The sequence below is a fragment of the Malaclemys terrapin genome, chromosome 14 (genome assembly GCF_027887155.1).
Source record: "Malaclemys terrapin pileata isolate rMalTer1 chromosome 14, rMalTer1.hap1, whole genome shotgun sequence".
Taxonomy (NCBI): Eukaryota; Metazoa; Chordata; order Testudines; family Emydidae; genus Malaclemys; species Malaclemys terrapin.
In genome coordinates, this window is record NC_071518.1 from 36,399,650 (window position 1) to 36,420,542 (window position 20,893).

General features: G+C 51.0%; 1 protein-coding gene across 1 annotated transcript in view; it reads left to right on the forward strand.

Moving 5' to 3' along the window:
- The first annotated feature begins 3,459 nt into the window (after window positions 1-3,459).
- Window positions 3,460-20,893, forward strand: part of CCL22 (C-C motif chemokine ligand 22) — a 28,422-nt gene continuing 10,988 nt past the window's right edge. Inside the window, exon 1 of the mRNA XM_054049343.1 lies at window positions 3,460-3,810. Coding sequence (XP_053905318.1) covers window positions 3,708-3,810 — 103 coding nt within the window. The 5' untranslated portion in view covers window positions 3,460-3,707. The remainder of the gene's footprint in view (window positions 3,811-20,893) is intronic.

Sequence of the window (20,893 nt, forward strand, 5' to 3'; positions counted from 1 at the left end):
GGGTCTGACCGGCCCCTGCCACGGGCTCCCCTCTTCCCCGCTCCGGCCCCGCGGCCCCCCCGCTCCGGCCGGGCCACTCGGCTCCCTTCGCCCTCCCGACCCGTCCCCCCCCGGGCTCCCTCCGCCCCCCCCGTCTCCCTCCCCCCCCTTCCGGCCCGTCCCCCCCCCGTCTCCCTTCACCTCCCCCCCTCCGGCCCGTCCCCCCCCGGGCTCCCTCCGCCCCCCCGTCTCCCTCCCCCCCCTTCCGGCCCGTCCCCCCCCCGTCTCCCTTCACCCCCCCCCCTCCGGCCCGTCCCCCCCCCGGGCTCCCTCCGCCCCCCCGTCTCCCTCCCCCCCCCTCCGGCCCGCCCCCCTCCCCGGGCTCCCTCCCCCCCCCCTCCGGCCCGTCCCCCCCCCGGGCTCCCTCCGCCCCCCCCGTCTCCCTCCGCCCCGTCCCCCCCCCCGGGCTCCCTCCGCCCCCCCCTCCGGCCCGTCCCCCCCCCCGGGCACCCTCCGCCCCCCCCTCCGGCCCGTCCCCCCCCCGGGCTCCCTCCCTCCCCCCCGTCTCCCTCCGCCCCCCCTGTCTCCCTTCACCTCCCCCCCTCCGGCCCGTCCCCCCCCGGGCTCCCTTCGTCCCCCTCTGGCCGCCCCCCCCGTCTCCCTCCCCACCCTCCGGCCCGTCCCCCCCCGGGCTCCCTCCGCCCCCCCCCGTCTCCCTTCACCTCCCCCCATCCGGCCCGTCCCCCCCCCCGGGCTCCCTCCGCCCCCCCCTCCGGCCCGTCCCCCCCCCCCGGGCTCCCTCCGCCCCACCCTCCGGCCCGTCCCTCCCCGGGCTCCCTCCGCCCCCCCCCGTCTCCCTTCACCTCCCCCCCTCCGGCCCGTCCCCCCCGGGCTCCCTCCGCCCCCCCTGTCTCCCTCCCCCCCCCTCCGGCCCGTCCCCCCCCTGTCTCCCTCCCCCCCCTCCGGCCCGTCTCTCCCCGGGCTCCCTTCGTCCCCCTCTGGCCGCCCCCCCCGTCTCCCTCCCCCCCTCCGGCCCGTCCCCCCCCCCCGGGCTCCCTTCGCCCCTCCCCCCGGCTCCCTTTGTCCCCTTCCGGCTGCCCCCCCCCACCCCGGGTTCCCTTCTACCCTCTCCGGCCGCCCCCCGGCTCCCGTCGCCCCTGTTCAGCAGGGACACCCCCCCCATCCCTCCCACTCCTCCGGCCAGGCCCGCCCGGCTCTCCTCCTTCCTCCCTCCAGCTCCTTTCCCTCCCCTCCAGCCTGGACTCCCCCTGGCTTCTCTTCCCCTCTGGCTAGGACCCCCCCCCCCACCAGGCTCCCTTCCTCCCGTGGCCGGAAACACCCCCAGCCGCCCCCACCATCACCTGGACCCGTGCGCCCCCCCCCCCCCGCTTGTCATTATGAACCAGCTGCAGCGTGGGGCTAGGGTGGGGTGTAGTGGTCGGGTCTGGCCCAGGTGTGGATGTGGTTTGTGGGTGTCGCTGCGTTATTAGCGTGTGGCTGCCCCAGCCCGGGCGACGAACTGCGTGGGTGTGAGGCACGTAGCATAGAGGGGGCCTAAGGCACCTTTATCCCAGTATTACTGTGTTCACGCTAGGGGCTGTATTGGTATCAGTATCAGTAGATCAGTAAAAATCACCTCCCTAACCAACATAGTCGTATTGGTACTAAATCTGTGTGTTGAGCAGGCCTCACTGCATTACCCCTCACCACCTACCACACTGCAAAGTGATGAAAATGCCAAGCCAGGTCCACACTAGGACATTTTGTTGGCAGAGCTATGTCGGTCAGGGGTGTGAAAAAAACACATCCCTCCAGCCAACATTGCTAGGCCAGTAACACCCCCAGTGTAGACGCAGCTATGCCGACAGAAGAGAGCTTCTGTGGGCAGAGTTAACATCATTCGGGGAGGTGGTGGTGTTAAACCATCACAAGAACCCCCTCTGTGGGCACAGGCTGTGTCTACACTAGGTGACTCTACCTGTATAGGTGTACTGCTATAGCTGTAGCAGAAGAGCATGTGTAGTGTAAACTAGCCCACAGTCTTTAAATCTATCCTTTTCTGTTTCAGGTGGCTGTTTTCCAGGCCAGGCATCCATTTCCTCTTACAGATCAGTATCTTTCCTTGCTGAAGGTATTACTTGTTGCATGAACACCTTGGATCTATAATTTTCTTGTTTAACCTCCCTGTCCCCTTTCAAAAGTTTGTCTTCCTGCTTCTTCCCTCACATTCCACTGATGATAATATGGCTGGAATATTCAGTTACACTTTCACTAGCCTCATAATCACTTGTGCATGTCCTTTTTTATCCGCTGTTTATTTTAAGGCATTTTTGTATTCAAACACAAGAGCAACATGGTGGAACAAGACTCAGGAGAGTGTTACATTTCTGCGCTGCAGTGGGGTAACGTACCCGGCGGGAACATGCTATACAGCACAATCAGTCCTCTTGTTTCGCAGTTTTTGGCCAAAGAGACATGTAAAATTGTGAGAGACACAATGAGAGCTCTGTGACGCTCGAAAGCTTGTCTCTTCCCCCAACAGAAGTTGGTTCAATAAAAGACATTGCCTTGGCCACTTTGTCTCTCATATCCTGGGATCAACACTGCAAATGTATTATACTTAGATAGCATCAGACATGCTGTAGAAATATTACTTACTTAAGATTATCCTTATTTTTATAGCTGGGGAAAATGAAGTATAGAGAAGTGAATCACAGAGAGCTGAGAAAGGAGTTCGGATCTGTTAACTGTGCCAGCCTTTTGATCATTCTTACGCTGTCTCTGTGTTGTTCGCGGTCTGGTCTACACTTAAAAGTTTTGCTGGCATAGCTATGTCGGTTAGTAATGTGGAAGAAATCACACCCGTAACTGACATAGCTATGCCGGCAGGAGACCTAGTGTAGTTCTACTGGGGGAAAAAATCCTTTTGCCAGTACGGTATAGCTTATTTCTTTTGGGGAACTGGTATATGCTTTAAGCCAGGGGTAGGCAACCTATGGCACGCGTGCTGAAGGTGGCACGCGAGCTGATTTTCATGGCATTCACACTGCCCGGGTCCTGGCCACTGGTCTGGAGGCCTCTGCATTTTAATTTAATTTTAAATGAAGCTTCTTAAACATTTTAAAAACCTTATTTACTTTATATACAACAATAGTTGAGTTATATATTATAGACTTATAGAAAGAGACCTTCTAAAAATGTTAAAATGTATGACCAGCACGTGACACCTTCGATTAGAGTGAATAAATGAAGACTCGGCACACCGCTTCTGAAAGGTTGCCGACCCCTGCTTTAAGCTATATTGGCAAACCCTGTCTGCTATGAAGACAAGGTCTCAGTGTCCCTCTGTGGCACAAATCATTCTGTCTCTGTTCACCCTTAGGAGTCAAAATCAGAATGGAGGTGCTTGGGCTTGATTGCTGGTGGTAAATAGTCTCTGCCTGCAACTCAGTAAAGAGCAGCTGTACGGTAAGGGCTTTGTCTGCCTTTTGTTTGCACTGCTGCATCAGATTGTGTTGTGTTAACTTTCCCATGACAACTAGGTTCCACATGTTACTGAGCCATGAAGCTTGTGTGGGGAGGTTCAGCCACAGGCAGTTGGACAGCGATCGCCTGCCAGCAGCTCTGCGATAAGGGTGTCGTGTGAACTGATGTGCTAAGTGGGGAAATCATCCACTGGGAAACCCAGCTATAGGACCAAGGCATTGCCTCTCCAGCAACTTGACAGCATGTCTTGGCTCAGAATTCTCATCCGGCTGGGCATGTCCACTGAATCTGATGACTTCAGAGTTGCTCTAGCACAGGGGATCCAGGATTTGGCTTCTAGTCTTTGTGAGTGCAAAAACCTACATTTACACACGCAGTCGGAGTAATTGCAAGCATGAGTGAGCAATTCGGCTGGTGCGTACAAATGCTCTGCATGTAGAACTGTGGTTTTGAGGCTGCACCTTTTGCACCTGCCTTTGAACATTTAACCTAGAGCGTATAAAGTGAAAAAGGTAAAGGATCTAATTCTGAAGCTCTTGCCCACATAAGTAACCCTACTGAAGTCAGCAAGGATGTTGAGGGGAGTAAGGAGCACAGGATCAGGCCCCAAGACTTGGGTTTTCGGGAGCGGGTGGGTATGAAAGTGTCTTAGATTGTGATGTACTGGGAGGAAGAGATGCTGGAGTCATTTAGGCTGTAATGAATAACCAAGCAGAAGTATCAACTGTATTGTGCCAGTTGCCGCTCACTAGATTTCATGATGCATGTTTTACAGCTGCATGTAAATATAACTAAACTGGATGGTGTTTGAAGAGCTGTACGGTTAAATCCTTAGGTGCCTCCCATGTGTGTGTTTCTCCTCTGTTGTATACTAGAGTGCCTGTTATGAATAACAACTAATGGTATATTGTGTTTACACAGCATCTTTCATCAGAAGAATCACCAAGCACTTTACATACCATATATAGTACGCAGCGTTTCTCAAATGCGGCCACCAGGGGGCTTTTCTTGCGGTCACAGCCTCCTGGCCTGTGATGGGGCGGGGAGGGTAAAGTAGCTCTCCCTCCCCTTCCCTGTTGCTCCTGGGTGCACCCGCCTTGGTGTTGATTACTAGGGTCACCAGCAGGGATTGGGCCCTGCCCCCCTCTGGAGTCATTTGGGGCACAACGCTGTAGGAGCAGGCAGCCAGAGAGTTCCCCACTTCCTCTGGGGCGAGGGGGTTCAGACTTTGAGCTTCAGCCCTGGGGTGGTGGGGTGGCAGGCTTCGGACACGGGGCTTCAGGCTCCAGCCCTGTGCTCTGGCTGCGTGGTGGCAGGCCCCAGGCTCCGGCCACACGGTTTCGGGATCCGTCCCTGGGTCCCGTCCTCCAGTTGCAAGGCTTCGGGCTCTGGCAGCAAGGCTTCAGGCTCCAGCCCTCGCTGCCTCCCCCAGCCCTTCACCCCCATCTCCCCTGACCCCTGCTGCCTCCCCTGACCCTCCCTCCAGGGCTGAGTAAGTCTGCTGTGAAAAGTGATACTTGTATGTTTGTTAATATCACTTTTCACAACAGGCTTACTAGCTAGTGATAAATAAATTACAATGATTCGGACATGGGTATGTGCTAATTAAGTATTTTAGGAAAAAATGTGAGAGCGGCCACCAGCTGGTGGTGAGAGAATGAGCAATGACCCATCTTACCAGCACAGCCACTGTCTGTGGGTTTGCTCCCCTGAGCAGAAGGTGCTTGAGTCTCATTTAGATTCCCTGAGAACTCTGAGCCACAGAAGGAGTCTCCTCAGACTCCATCTGAGAGGGATGGAGCTGGGCTTGGCATACCTTTGACCATGTAGCCTGGTAATCGCTGAGCTGAGCCCATTGTCTGGTTTTCCCTTGGAGCCTCATACAACGCACATGGGGCCCAGTGAAGTTCTGTTGTTGCAAAAGCTGAATCCGTCCTTTTTTGGCTCCACATTCAAGCAAAAGATCCAGTGTGATGAGTCAGGTTGGCCCCGCAACTCCCTGTCACAGCCTACTGGTAGTGGAGAGGGCACGGCTGCTGCTCTGCAGGCCAGAGACAAAATAGTGAGACCCAACACAGAGCAGCCAGCAAGTATCAAGGAGTAGCTCTCCTGAGAGTGGGGCCAGGGTTGTACTGCTGGTAGACAAGGAGTGGAATTGCAACGGAGCTGCTGTGGCCAGCAGGAGACAGGCCACAGAGCTCAGGTTGGGAGCAGGAAGGCTGATTGGCAATCCTTGAGTAGCTTCTTGGCTAGGTTCATACCTGGAGCCCACCCATCCCCTGCCCTTCCCAATGATTTAAAGAGTGTGATAGGTAACATGCAGAAGTGGCTGCAGCTTTTGAAAGGGGATCCTGAGACAAAAAGGTTTTCAGAGTACCCCTTGGCCTGGCCCTCTCTGAGTATCTCAGCCTCAGCAGGAGGGTGTCCCATTGTGACATTATTGACAGAATCTGTAACTGTATAGATCATCGTTGCAACCAAGGTCCCGTAGTGGCACCAAATCTTGTATAAAGGGGGTCAAATAAAGTGTCTAAGATAAGGTTATGGTTTGCTGGTTATGATTATGCTATCTGTATGCATGTCAGCTCTGCCAGAACCAGCATCGTTACAGTGGACTAGTTTTGGCGGGACCCAACTGACAGGGCCAATTCAGGACAAATTGCTTAAAGCCGGGCAGTTACAGCCCAAGGCTGGGGTTTTTCCACCTCTAAAGCAAACCAAACCAGCCAGACAGAGAGGACTTTGGTTTTGCCCCACTGGCTAACCACAAGTCACACAAGCAATTCCCTTAGACACTCCAGTTTCCCAGTATCACCACCAGTGCCACTCGTTATGGGGACGAATGGTTATGAAAACCAATACCTCAGTAAAAGAAAAAAGGTTCTCCTGATCCCATAGGACCAAGCCCCAGACCCAGGTCAATATACAAATCAGATCTTACCCACAAATCACGCTGTTGCCAATCCTTTAGAATCTAAAATCGAAAGGTTTATTCATAAAAGGAAAAAGATAGAGATGAGAGTTAGAATTGATCTATACGGTTACAGGTTCTGTCAATAACGTCACATCCGTGTTGGAGCAGCTCAAAGTATTTCAGAGGGCCAAAATTAGCAACATTTTAGGACACGCCCTTGTCAGGTCCTCAGGGCTGAGGTATGAGTAACAGCCTCGCTGGAATTTCCCCTCCCTGGGCTGTGTTCTCCTAGCTGTCGGGTGAACAGATCCATTGTCACGCCTGTCTCCATGCTAATGCAGGGAGCTGGCAGCTCACCTGTCTAGGTTGCACAGGTGGGGCAGGCAGAGGTCAGAATTCATTTTAAGAGCTGATTATTTTTCTTACAGGACAGGAAGTGACATATTACTGGGATTGGGGGCCAATCCCATGTGTCTGGAGCAGGTAAAGCTTAGATTGTCAGAGAGCCAAGATATGTGCCCCCCCCCCCCCCCCTCCAGCAGGTATTACTCTCAGCCACCTAACCATGCCATGCTCCCCATTGCAGCTGGCCTAGTCGCCCACAGCACTGCCTCTGTGGTACCTCTCTCCTCCACAGCTGTCATAACAGCCTGCTTGCATCTTTAGTAGCAGAAGCACTAGCGAGAGACACATGGGGTCATATTCTTGGCCCCAGCATGACTAGTCTGCATTGCTAAAGTGGCTTGCCTGGCTAGTGCTGGAATCCCCAAGTGGCATACAGCCAGCAGAGCAGGGCTGGGCAGTGGCCAAAGAACATTACGCCAGCTCTATGCCCCGAAGGGATCACCATACACTGGGGTAAACCTCTCTCAGCTGGTTCGAAGGCCAGATCCTGTTGGAAGTGTGACATGCAAGTCACTCCCAGTCACTTCTGCGTGAGCTGCAGCCAGCCACACCTTGTTCTCTTACCAGCATTGGTTATACGGCAGGGTGACCCCAATGCACCCCCAGTCCTAGATCCCCCCCCCCCAGAAGTGTGTGTCTGTACTGCCCAGCCCTCTCCTGGACAATACAAATTCATCTAAAGTAGGGTTACCATATTCAAACATTTAAAAAAGAGGACACTCCACGGGGCCCTGGTCCCGCCCCTGGCCCTGCCCCAACTCCGCCCCTTCCCTGCCCCCGACCCAACCCCACCCCTTCTCCGCCCCCATTCCAACCCCTTCCCCAAAGTCCCTGCCCCAACTCTGCCCCCTACTCTGAGCACCCCGCATTCCCCCTCCTCCCTCCCGCTCTGATCTTGGTTGGGGGTTGCTAAGTGCTTCCCTGCTCCCCACTCGCCCTGCAGCCTCTGCACCCCCTCGCCCCTGCAGCCTCTGTGCCCCCTGCTCCCCACTCGCCCTGCAGCCTCTACACACACACACCCCCGCCGCCGCCTGCCCTGCTCCCCCCGCTCACCCGGCAGAGGGAGAAATGCAGGCTCCACGTGGACTAAACACAGCCCCGCTGCTCTGTGGGGGAGGAGGGAGCGGGGGAGGGACTCTGGCTGCTAGAGGCCCTAGTGGCTGCGAGCGGCTTTCAATCAGGCCAGGCGTCCAATCAGCCGCACCACACAAGGGGAAGGGGGAAATCCCGGACATTTCTACTTAATTAGAAATCTCCCCCGGCTGAATAAGCCGGACATGTCCGGGGAAACCCGGACGGATGGTAACCGTATCTAAAGTCTCTGCTTCTTTCATGGAAATAATATCCACATTTTGTAACCCAAATGGAGTTTCCCAGAAACTTCGATTTAAACACACTGGATTAGATAAAACAATAAACCAAGTTTATTAACTACAAAGAGATTTTAAGTGAGTACAAGTAATGAGGTATAAAAGTCCGAAATGGTACAGGAAAAATAAAGATGAAATAGAACTAGTGCCTAATTTAAACTTAAATTCAAAGCAAAGTTTTTCTCACCACATGCTCTGAACAGTCTTCCCAAACTTCTTAGCTCAGGACCCCTTCTTCTGTTTAATGGCTGCTTCCTTTGTCCCTTCTCGTGCAATGAATTGATGGGCAGACAGAGAGAAGGGAGTGCCTGGGGGTATTTGTCCCCCTTTTTATAGTGTCCTCATTTCCCCCTGGGAAAACATTTCCAGCTGATATTATGGAGACAGAGAGTCTCCTGCTGCTCTTCCTCACTTGTAGGACCTTCTTTTGTTTCCCTTCCTGCTTGATGACATTGTTTGCTGCTTAAATGCAAATTAAGCAGAGCCCACCATGGACGGCTGGTATCGTAGGCTGGGGGAGGCTGTGCTTCCCCAAATAACCAGGTGTGGCCCCGCATTCGCTCCACCCCGAGGCCCTCCTCTACGGCTCCCCTGTGTGGTGGCCCTGGCTCGGCCTGGGGCCACACAACTCGGCCTCCCGATGCTCTGGGGCTGGGGGAGCTGGGGCCGCGCAGACCACCCTTCTGGCGCGCTGGGGCTGGCAGCCACGGTGGGTGGCCTCTGGGCTCTGGCGGGGGAGGCTGGGGCCTTGGGCTGAAGGGGCAGGGCTGGGGACTAGCCTCCCCCAGCCGGCGGTTCACACGCCATCCATGGAGCAAGCGTTCCTTTGGTCGAGACAGACCTGTTTGCCAAGCTCAGTTTGGAACGTGTGTTAAGAGCTCCTGACAGTGGAATCCTATCGCCTCACATATTTTATCAGGACAAAGTTGATCAGTTGAATGATGAGTTTTCAGCGGATACCTTACAAGGCATGCTCTATACAAAGATCATTACAACCGGATAGGGTGTGGACACGGGTACCGTCTATCATAGCCCCCTCCTCCCTGGGAGTCACATAGGAGGGCTGCCCCCCAGCCATCCAGCCAGAAAGTGACTCACTGAGGGGAGTGGGCAGCTCACGTCCCTGGTGGTGGCAGGACCTGGCTGGCTCCATCCCCGCCGTGTGGCGTGAGTGGACCAGGCCTTCCCGCCCCCTCCCCCCGAGCCTCTCACTTCCACAGGCTCTAGGGGTTTCAATTACATGGGGCTGTGGCCAGCTGTGTGTTTGGGCCAGGGCAGGGCAGCAGCCATAGGGGTGGGGGTGGGAGGTGTCTCCCCACAGTTGGAAAATCAATGGCTTAGAAGAGAAATGTTCTTCCTTTGTTGTTAACGCTCTTTGACATCAGCGAAGTTTTCCAACCTAATTTATTTTTTACTGGTTTGTTTCGTGCCTGGCTCCTAGCTTGGATGATGTCACTAAATGAATCAGTTTCACTTTTGGGTCCCACAATGGGGCATCTGTGATGCCAGCATTTCAGAAGATTGTGTAGAACCAAAGGAAAAATCCCCCAGCTTCCACCAGTATTTAGGCGGGGTGATGGTTAAATCCGGGACTCATTTCGATAGCTGTTAGGTTCTATAGACTGGGGGGTGGCCAAACTTACCGACCCTCCGAGCCACATACAATAATCTTCAGAAGTTTGAGAGCCACAAGACACTCACAGTATTCCCCAAGCTGCCCTTGCAGAAGCCCCTAGCCCCATCAGCCTGCCGCAGGGCAGAAGCCCCAAGCTCCCTCCCCCACGCTGGTAGGTAGAGAATGGAGGGGGGCCTCCGTGAGCTGCACTTTAACTGTATAAGAGCCACATGCGAGCCGCGGTTTGGCCACCCCTGCTATAGATGCTTGTTTTTGCCAAGTCTAAATTTGGGACCTACTTTGACCTGATGGTGTCCCCTGAACTAGTCATGCAAAATACTCATTGGAAACTCTCTGGATGTCTTGGGAAGTTCCAAAACTTGTGCTCTCCTCTCAGGGTGGAGGTGGGGGTGTGGGAGTAAAACGAGCCTTGTATCGCCTAACAGCAGCAACCGGAGAGAGGAAATGAGTGCAATAGGATCTGTTCCAAAGCATGTCATGGATGGAAATATGAGTCACCACGCTCCATAGTCCAGTGCACATTCACAATGCACCTTAGAATGGATTCAGTTACTGCCCACCTCCGCCACCTGCCCTGATGCACAGTCTCAACTCCAGTGGGTCTATTCTAAAGGATCTTGTGAGGCCCAAGAGGGATAGGATATAAAATGTTTTGGGGATGCCAAATTGAGACAGGTGGGGATAGAGGGGCGGCTCAGGGATGATGCTCTATGGCTGAAAGATTTGATGGTGCTGTGTATAAAAGTTTAGTGGTAGGGTGCAAACCGGTGTGAGATGGCAGTGACAGATGGTTCAAATAGTTTGGAAACCAACCTCATTAATAATTAGACTCCTTGCTGCGGGGGGTGATTTAGACGTGAAAGCTCCTGCTCTTTTCGGTGCTCTCATCCCCTTTGGAAGTGAGACATTTGGATTCAGAAAGGGAATCGCTTCTGTGACAAAGTTCCTCCTCTATCCTGGTGGGTCCTGCACTTATTGGTGGATTGTCTTGCCTCAGGGATTCACCATGTGGGTTGGGGAACAGCCCAGAGACCTTCCCCTCTGGAAGAACCCACAGTCCAGGTCAATTGGGAGGTTTGGGGGGAACCCAGGCCCACCCTCTACTCCGGGTTCCAGCCCAGAGCCCTGTGGACTGCAGCTGTCTATAGTGCCTCCTGTAACAGCTGCAGGACAGCTACAACTCCCTGGGCTACTTCCCCATGGCCTCCTCCAAACACCTTCCTTATTCTCACCACAGGACCTTCCTCCTGGTGTCTGATAACGCTTGTGCTCCTCAGTCCTCCAGCAGCACACCCTCTCACTCTTGGCTCCTTGCGCCTCTTGCTCCCAGCTCCTCACACTCTCACACCACAAACTGAAGTGAGCTTCTTTTAAAACCCAGGTGCCCAGATTAGCCTGCCTTAATTGATTCTAGCAGCTTCTTCTTTATTGGCTTCAGGTGTCCTAATTAGTCTACCTGCCTTAACTGGTTCTAGCAGGTTCCTGATTACTCTAGTGTAGCCCCTGCTCTGGTCACTCAGGGAACAGAAAACTTCTCATCCAGTGACCAGTATATTTGCCCTCTACCAGACTTCTGTACCCCACTGGTCTGGGTCTGTCACACTCCCAACACCAGTGAGTAGGTCAACACCATCCCCTTTTTAACGGGTGGAGAAGCAGAGGCATACGGACGTTAAGTGAGCTGTGCAGCAAGTCATTGTGGCTGAGTTGGGATTTGAACTCGGGATCCTTTTGTGTGTAATCCCATGTGCCATCCACTAGATCTGTTGCCTTCTAAGAGGCTATTGTTCCACGGATGAAGATAGTAATGCATACCAGGCACAGGATCCAGTTTTGTCCTTAGGGTGACCATCTGTCCCTTATTTGAAGATGTCGTGAACGGTATTAAAATTGATCATAAGTACCATTTTAAACAGTACAATTAAGCTGATGATAATTGCATTGTAACCTTGAGGGCAGTAGAAATGTACAGTTGAGAGAAAAATGCCTGATATGCTAAAGGAAATGGGGTCTCCCCAAAATGTCCCTTCAAATGAGACATTGCTTCTTATTTTCCATGTGGTTTTTTCCCTTATTTCCATCCAACAACGATCATCATCCTAGGGTCCACCTTAACCCATTTTCACTCTCTGGAAGGGATGAAAGGCAGAGCGTGGCTTTCTCTCTCACCTTGTCAGTTTCACAGCATTCCAGGTCCTCTGTGGGCATGGAGGGCGCAGCACCATAGGCGCCGACTCCGTGGGTGCTTTGGGGCTGGAGCCAACCCGACCCGCTCCAGCTCATCTCCTCCCCTGAGCGCGCCACCGCATCCTGCTTCCCGCCCCCCCCCCAGCGCTTGTGCTGCAAAACAGTTGTTTCGTGCGGCAAGCGCTGGGAGGGAGGGGGAGGAGGAGGAGGAACACAGCGCGCTCAGGGAAGAGGCGGGGTCGGGGCGGGGATTTGGGCAGGGGTCCAATAGGGGCAGGGAGGGGGCAGAGTTGGGTTCGGGGCCAGGGGGCAGGCCCGGGGTGGGGGTGGGGGGGCGAGCACCCACCTGCGCCAAGGAAAGTTGGCGCCTGTGTGCAGCACAAGATTTGCCCGTTAGCTGTTGGAATGGCGGCTGTCCTTATAAAGGTGGCTTTGCTGGGTTCTTCCATTTACTACTTCATTTGCTTCCCCCTGACTCCCTTTGTTACTAATCAGAGGAGTCACTCAGTGCTCTGTGAAGGCTGGCCGTGCTCATTCAGAGATCTCCTCTGGACAGACTGGCTGCCTTCTTTCAGAAGTGATGGGGTTAATAGAAATGCTCCTGGAGTGATACACATTTCAGTGCACGTACTGTGAGCACATCAGACTTTCCCAGTGCATGGCAAGAGCATTGGGGGTCCATTTCTTTGCAAACCACTGAAGCTCAGTGTTTATATACAAGTTCCAACCGAAAATATAAGTAACCCAAACCCTCTCCCTTTGCCCTCCAGTGTATGGCCATCCGGTGTCCTAGGAAAGCTGTTAGGGAATGGGTCATTAGGTAAGAGGGCCCAGGACCGGAAAGTTTTACCTGAAATGCCACCATCCTCACACACTTCGGGGGTTCAGATAAAATGGGACCTGGATCCAAATCCCTCCTGGATCTGCTTTGATAAAATCCATGACAGGGATTTTTGCAAACCCAAGCCCGCTTTTGGCCATTGGCGATCAGTTCCCTGGGGGTAGTAATATGTGCATGCTCCCAGTAGCAAGGCTGAGGGGGGAGTCAGCACATGGTTAGCGTATATTCTACCAGCCGGATTTAAAGAGGGGGCCTATTAATGAGTTAGGGCAGGACTAGGTATTATCTAGACCATCCCTGACAGATGTGTGTCCAACCTGCTCTTAAAGACCTCCAATGACGGAGATTCCACAACCTTCCTAAGCAATTTAGTCCAGTGCTTAACCACCCTGACAGGTAGGAAGTTTTTCCTAATGTCCAACCTAAACTGTCTTTGCTGCAGTTTAAGCCCATTGCTTTTTGTCCTATCCTCAGAGGTTAAGAAATGTTTTTTTTCTTCCTCCTCCTTGTGAGAACCTTATACGTACTTTTACGGTTATCATGTCCCCTCTCAGGCTTCTCTTTTCCAGACTAAACATACACAGTTTTTTCAGTCTTACCTCAGAGGTCATGTTTTCTAGACCTTTAATCATTTTTGTTGCTCTTCTCAAGACTCTCCAATTTGTCCACATCTTTCCTGAAATGTGGCACCCAGAACTGGACACAATACTCCAGTTGAGGTCTAATCAGCGTGGAGTAGAGCGGAAAATTACTTCTTGTGTCTTGCTTACAGCACTCCTGCTAATACATCCCAGAATGATGTTTGCTTTTTTTGCAATAGTGTTACACTGTTGACTCATATTTAGCTTGTGGTCCACTATGACCCCCAGATTCCTTTCCGCAATACTCCTTCCTAGACAGTCATTTCCCATTTTGTATGTGTGAACTGATTGTTCCTTCCTAAGTGGAGTACTTTGCATTTGTCCTTATTGAATTTCATCCTATTTACTTCAGACCATTCCTCCAGATCATTTTGATGTTACTCCTATCCTCCAGAGCACTTGCAGCCCCTCCCAGCTTGGTATCATCCGCAGTGTACTCCTTATACCATTATCTAAATCATTGATGAAGATATTGAACAGAACCAGACCCTGCAGGACCCCACTCGTTATGTCCTTCCAGCATGGATGTGAGCCACTGATAACTACTCTCTGGGAACGGTTTTCCAACCAGTTTTGCACCCACCATAGAATCATAGAATATCAGGGTTGGAAGGGACCTCAGGAGGTCATCTAGTCCAACCCCCTGCTCAAAGCAGGACCAATTCCCAACTAAATCATTCCAGCCAGGGGTTTGTCAAGCCGGGCCTTAAAAATCTCCAAGGAAGGAGATTCCACCACCTCCCTAGGTAACCCATTCCAGTTTTGCTCCTTCTAGGTTGTATTTCCCTAGTTTGTTTATGAAAAGGTCATGCGAGACAGTATCAAAAGCCTTACTAAAGTCAAGATATACCACGTCTACCGCTTCCCCCCATCCACAAGGTTTGTTACCCTGTCAAAGAAAGCGATCAGGTTGGTTTGATGCGATTTGTTCTTGACAAATCCATGCTGACTGTTACTTATCACCTTATTATCTTCTAGATGTTTGCAAATTGACTGCTTAATTATTTGCTCCATTATCTTTCTGGGTACAGAAATTAAGAGGACTGGTCTGTAATTCCCTGGGTTGTCCTTATTTCCCTTTTCATAGATCGGCACTAGATTTGCCCTTTTCCAGGCCTCTGGAATCTCTCTCGTCTTCCATGACTTTTCAAAGGTAATTGCTAATGGCTCAGATATCTCCTCAGTCAGCTCCTTGAGTATTCTAGGATGCATTTCACCAGGCCCTGGTGTACAGATTTATTAAATACTAGGAAAAGGAATCATAAAATATCAGGGTTGGAAGGGACCTCAAGAGGTCATCTAGTACCACCCCCTGCTCAAAGCAGGACCAATCCCCAACTAAATCATCCCAGCCAGGGCTTTGTCAAGCCCGGCCTTAAAAACCTCCAAGGAAGGAGACTCCACCACCTCCCTAGGTAACGCATTCCAGTGCTTCTCCACCCTCCTAGTGAAATAGTGTTTCCTAATATCCAACCTGGACCTCCCCCACTGCAACTTGAGACCATTGCTCCTTGTTCTGTCATCTGCCACTACTGAGAACAGCCGAGCTCCATCCTCTTTGGAACCCCCCTTCAGGTAGTTGAAGGCTGCTATCAGATCTCCCCTCATTCTTCTCTTCTGGAGACTAAACAATTCCAGTTCCCTCAGCCTCTCCTCATAAGTCATGTGCTCCAGACCCCTAATCATTTTTGTTGCCCTCCGCTGGACTCTTTCCAATTTTTCCACATCCTTCTTGTAGTGTGGGGCCCAAAACTGGACACAGTATTCCAGATGAGGCCTCACCAATGTTGAATAAAGGAGAACGATCACGTTCCTCGATCTGCTGGCAATGCCCCTACTTATACAGCCCAAAATGCCATTAGCCTTCTTGGCAACAAGAGCACACTGTTGACTCATATCCAGCTTCTCGTCCACTGTGACCCCTAGGTCCTTTTCTGCAGAACTGCTACCTAGCCATTCGGTCCCTAGTCTGTAGCAGTGCATGGGATTCTTCCGTCCTAAGTGCAGGACTCTGCACTTGTCCTTGTTGAACCTCATCAGGTTTTTTTCTGCCCAATCCTCTAATTTGTCTAGGTCCCTCTGTATCCGATCCCTACCCTCTAGTGTATCTACCACTAGTTTAGTTTAGTGTCATCTGCAAACTTGCTGAGAGTGCAGTCCACACCATCCTCCAGATCATTAATAAAGATATTAAATAAAACCGGCCCCAGGACTGACCGTTGGGGCACTCCGCTTGAAACCGGCTGCCAACTAGACATGGAGCCATTGATCACTACCCGTTGAGCCCGACGATCTAGCCAGCTTTCTATCCACCTAACAGTCCATTTATCCAGCCCATACTTCTTTAACTTGGCGGCAAGAATACTGTGGGAGACTGTATCAAAAGCTTTGCTAAAGTCAAGGAATAACACATCCACTGCTTTCCCCTCATCCACAGAGCCAGTTATCTCATCATAGAAGGCAATTAGGTTAGTCAGGCACGACTTCCCCTTGGTGAATCCATGCTGAAACAAGTAGACACACACACACACAAATGAGTTCTAATCTTCAGTTTCAAAAGGTAATAGAAGCTTTACTAAGCAAGTTCTGTATGTCCTTTAGGGCTAACCCAGGCTAAACAGCCAAGGACTCTTGCTTCTGCCTAGAAAACCTTGTCTGCCCCCCCCCCCCCCCGAGTCCAAGCACCATAGAGAGGCAGTTTCTTCTTGTTAGGGGGTTCGGGTGTTTTAATCCCTCTTCTCCTCAGAGCTGCAAATTCAGCTGACAGGAGGAATCCGCTTGCATGACTCATCTTCATGAGGGAGAGGGGGGAATAGCAGAACAATGGTCTATTGTCCTCTTTTATGTCCCACAAATAGCCCTGTGGGGCAGGACCTAACACCTTCGGCTGGAGACCAGCACTTCACACTAGGCAGTGTCTCTCCTGTCTGGTGATTTACGTGGTCACAGGGGCTCACAGTACAAATGCTCAAATCCCTGGGACACAGACATTATAAGTGAGATCCATGCAGGCAGCAACTCCCATGTGTTCAACAGAGTCTACATCCATTCTGCTAACTCTAATACCTGTTTTAACGATACTAACGCGCCGGGAAACTGGACTGGCTGTGGCTGGGTGTCGGTCAGTGTTGGGTTGAGTCACGAGGACCTTGGCACGAGCTGGCACCTGGTCTGCCAGCGTCACAAGGGGCATTCGGCTCCCATCAGTAGCACTGGGGCTTTCTCACCAGATTTGGTTGCTTCTTCATTTGCATAATTGCCACCAGCAAGAGCAGTGTATTGACATTTTAGTCCAAGGATAATGTTCAGCAGCTGATCAGACAGTTACCCGCTCGGCAGTATCAATACACGCTATCGGTAGAAGCATCATGAGGTCAATAATAGCTGATGGTGGCTTGTCAGATTGATAGCTCAACCATTGACAGATGTTTCTCCAGCCTAGACAGTGTGTTGCTCTTTTGAGTCTTTCTTAGAGATCCATCCAAGATGAAGAGGGAAAGGTGCCGGCTGACACCTCATCAAACCCTGGTTATCAACGTCTCAGGACTGGGAAATAACAGTCAACATGCTAAATATCTGACGATCCATAGTTATTGCTTGTACTGTCTGCGTCTTCTTTTGTTCAGTAGTTTTGTTGAGATTACCAGATGATTTGAGCAGAGGTGCCGACTTTCTGAGTTCCCAGGAGGTGCTCGAGCCCTGCTCCTCCCCTTCCTCCAAAACCCCGCCTCTTCCTGCCCCTGCTCTTCCCCCACCTCTTCCTGCCCCCAATCCTCCCCCTCTCTCCCAGTGCCTCCTGCACACTGCTGAACAGCTGATCGCGGTGGGCGGGAGGTGCTGGGGGTGAGAGGAAGGAGCTGATTGATGGGGGTGCTGAGCACCCACTATTTTTTTCCATGGGTGCTGCAGCCCTGGAGCATCCACGGAGATGGCGCCTATGGATTTGAGATTATGCTTTTTATGGGATCAAAGAGGTCTATTTCACCCCTTTGCAGCCTACCAGTTACAAACTGCTTTATTTCTTGTGTTCCATTCTCTCTTATCATGCACAAACTTGCCTCAGTTTCAGGTGAGGCCCCAGTAGACATTGCAATGTTCAGAAACGGCTAGCTGTTGTCTGGCCTTGTCCCAGTTGCAGTGCTAAAAGGATTTGTCATTCTTTCACTCACCATGTTTATAATCCCAGGTTCATCTGCAGCCATGCACTTTGTGGTAGTTGTTTTGTGGCTGAAGGCTGTATGCCACACGTCTGTTTTGTCGTTCATACATCACCAAAGGGCTGTTAGTCTGGTAGACTGCTCCCTGAATATCAGCTAGGGCATGATATATAGCTGGCTTCTCCTCCTCCTCCAGAGGTCTGGCTTCTGCTACATTTACATATCTACATTTACTCCATCCAGCATAATTCACATGACCACACTGGAAGTCAAGTGGCGTCATCTCTGCAAATGTCTCAAGCTCCGTGGACTTGTTATCATCTCTTTTTGCTATGTAATCCCTCAGGAGTTGGGAGAAATCAGGGACAGAGTTTTCCTGGAACAGAAATGTATCTGAACAGTTTTTTCCTTGGGTAACGAAGGCATCCAGGAGCGGGTGGAGTAACTGGGTGCTGTTCAGTGCATTCTGTGCTTCCACTCTGTTTTCTCTGTATGCCTTTTCCGCATCTTCACATGCTTCAATGCATGGTCAAGCTTTCTCCAAGATGCGTCTCTTCACATCTGGGAGAACATCCTTGTTCATTGAATCGCCAAGTGCCATCCACTTCAAGTGATTCATTGCCTCATTCAGCAGTTTGTGGATTCTAACACCACAGATACATTCTTTTCCTCTTAGAGCGTGGCTGATGATGGAAGCTACCATAGATGTTGGCTTCTACACAGATGTCTTCAAACCCACTTTCCCGCATCACACTGCCTCTATCACCCATGGCATTCGCTGCACAATACATGCCTCCCATCTCAAGGTGGTCATTGTGAAATTTATTTTGATTCCTCCATTTAATCAACTGCGCTTTGCAGTAGATCACTTCATCATACACAACATTGGACCAGTCTTGGCCCAGAAAGTGGAACATATCCCGAAAATATTTCACCCTGGTGTACGCTGAATTAACATCAGTTGTTGGTGTGGGAATCACTGGACAGTAGCCAATATTAATAAAATGTCAAAGAGCAGATGGAAAAACGTTTCTCAGATCAGTCCTTTCTACAGATAATGACAAATATTTGGATGTATTACATGGTACAAACAAGTTCATACTGTCGTGTGACTACAGACTTTTGCTTTAACCGAAGGCAAAAAGGTACAGGAAAATGCCTAAAATATATCACCTGGGGCTAAATATTTCCCCAAACACTACTATTTTGAATACATAGTTGCATTAGCAATGGTATTTAGAAGCTTTTTGCCAATTTTGGTCGAAATTAAATTGTGTCTATGAGTTATGGCCATTTTTGTAATTGTTATGATTTTTTTCAGTTTGGATGCCTGATAATGTTAAAACACTATGTGATACAGAAAAACGGCACCATTTCCAGCATCTCCATTCACCAGATATGTGCCCAACATGGGAGAGCAATGACATTTTTCTAGTTGATGGGTTTCCTCTTAGTGCCCAAAATGGGTCAGAACTGGTAGTCTATTCTAGAGATGGGCCCAGGACAGATCCAACGTTTTCCTGTGTATTAAGGAGTGTTCAGAACACGGCATTTGGTTCGGACCATTATAGATACAGAAGCAAGCTACAATGATCAGATATAAGACTGAGCCTCTCTGGAGTTCAGGGGTGTTTGGATCTGGGATTTTAGATCAATCATGTATTGAGTTGAGGGGGTCATTCCTGATTTCGGTTTTGGTTTGGGCACATGCTGAATTCCCCCGAGGCGAGCTGCGAGAGGTGTCGAGCTGATTGCAGTGACTCAAGACCATGAGAAGCAACCTCAGAGCACACTGTTAGAAAGCAGGGCACCTATCCCAAATTGGCTGTGAGTTATATGCTTAGATTTCATCCACCAATTAGCAAGTGTAAACTCTTCCGGCACTATAACAGCGGTAACATAGAGTCACAGACAGTCTCCTTGGGTGCTCCGATCTGTCTCCACGCAGTGAGCCTGCCTTTGTGTAGATGGTCCCTTAAATCAAGAATCACAGCAATATTCAGTTTACGCCCAGTCCCAAAGGGCCAGTAACTAATGCCAGGTCAATTGCACATCTGATGTCACACCAAAGAGAATGCCTGTAGCCAGTCCTATAGTAAACTATGTACAGATTTATTAAATACCCTAGGAAAAGGAAATGAGAGCTGAAGCAAGTAGACACACACACACAAATGAGTTCTAATCTTCAGTTTCAAAAGGTAATAGAAGCTTTACTAAGCAAGTTCTGTATGTCCTTTAGGGCTAACCCAGGCTAAACAGCCGAGGACTCTTGCTTCTGCCTAGAAAACTTTGTCCGCCGCCCCACCCCTGAGTCCAAGCGCCATAGAGAGGCAGTTTCTTTTTGTTAGGGGGTTCGGGGTTTTTAAATCCCTCTTCTTCTCAGAGCTGCAAATTCAGCTGACAGGAGGAATCCGCTTGCACGACTCATCTTCATGAGGGAGAGGGGGAAATAGCAGAACAATGGTCTTTTGTCCTCTTTTATGTCCCACAAATAGCCCTGTGGGGTAGAACATAACACCTTTGGTTGGAGACCAGCACTTCACACTAGGCAGTGTCTCTCCTGTCTGGTGATTTACACGGTCACAGGGGCTCACAGTACAAATGCTCGAATCCCTGGGACACAGACATTATAAGTGAGATCCATGCAGGCAGCAACTCCCATGTGTTCAATAGAGTCTAAACACTAAATCCATTCTTCTAACTCTGTTTTAACAATACTAACGCGCAGGAGAACTGGACTGGTTGCGGCTGGGTGTTGGTCAGTGTTGGGTTGAGTCATGAGGACCTTGGCACGAGTTGGCTCCTGGTCTGCCAGCATCATAAGGAGCATTCAGCTCCCATCAGTAGCACTGGGGAGATGTGTGCAGCTAAGTTGGCAGGCTACCTTTGAATGGATTATCAGAAAGGAAGGAAGGCAGGGTGTGGACATGAAAGTGAGTTCCATGCTCTGCGGAAATAAGTGGGTGACCATGGAGAGTCCCTGAGTCTGGTTATTCCCCTTGTTTTTGTGAGAGGAAACTCATGCTTTCAAACTGTGTCCCCCCAGTAATATTTAGAAGGCATTGTTCCTTGTTACGCAGGATGTTTTGAAAACTGCACTCAGACCCTCATCTTTCATGAATTGACATAATTGGATATGTACACCAGCTGAGAAGCGTGTTTGAATTGCTCACATGGTGGGACCCAGGGCGACTGTGGGAGATTCCCACAGACAAAAATCTTTGGGGAATTCCCACACAGGGTAGCGGATTTTAGGGATGTCTGAGGCTGACTTGGG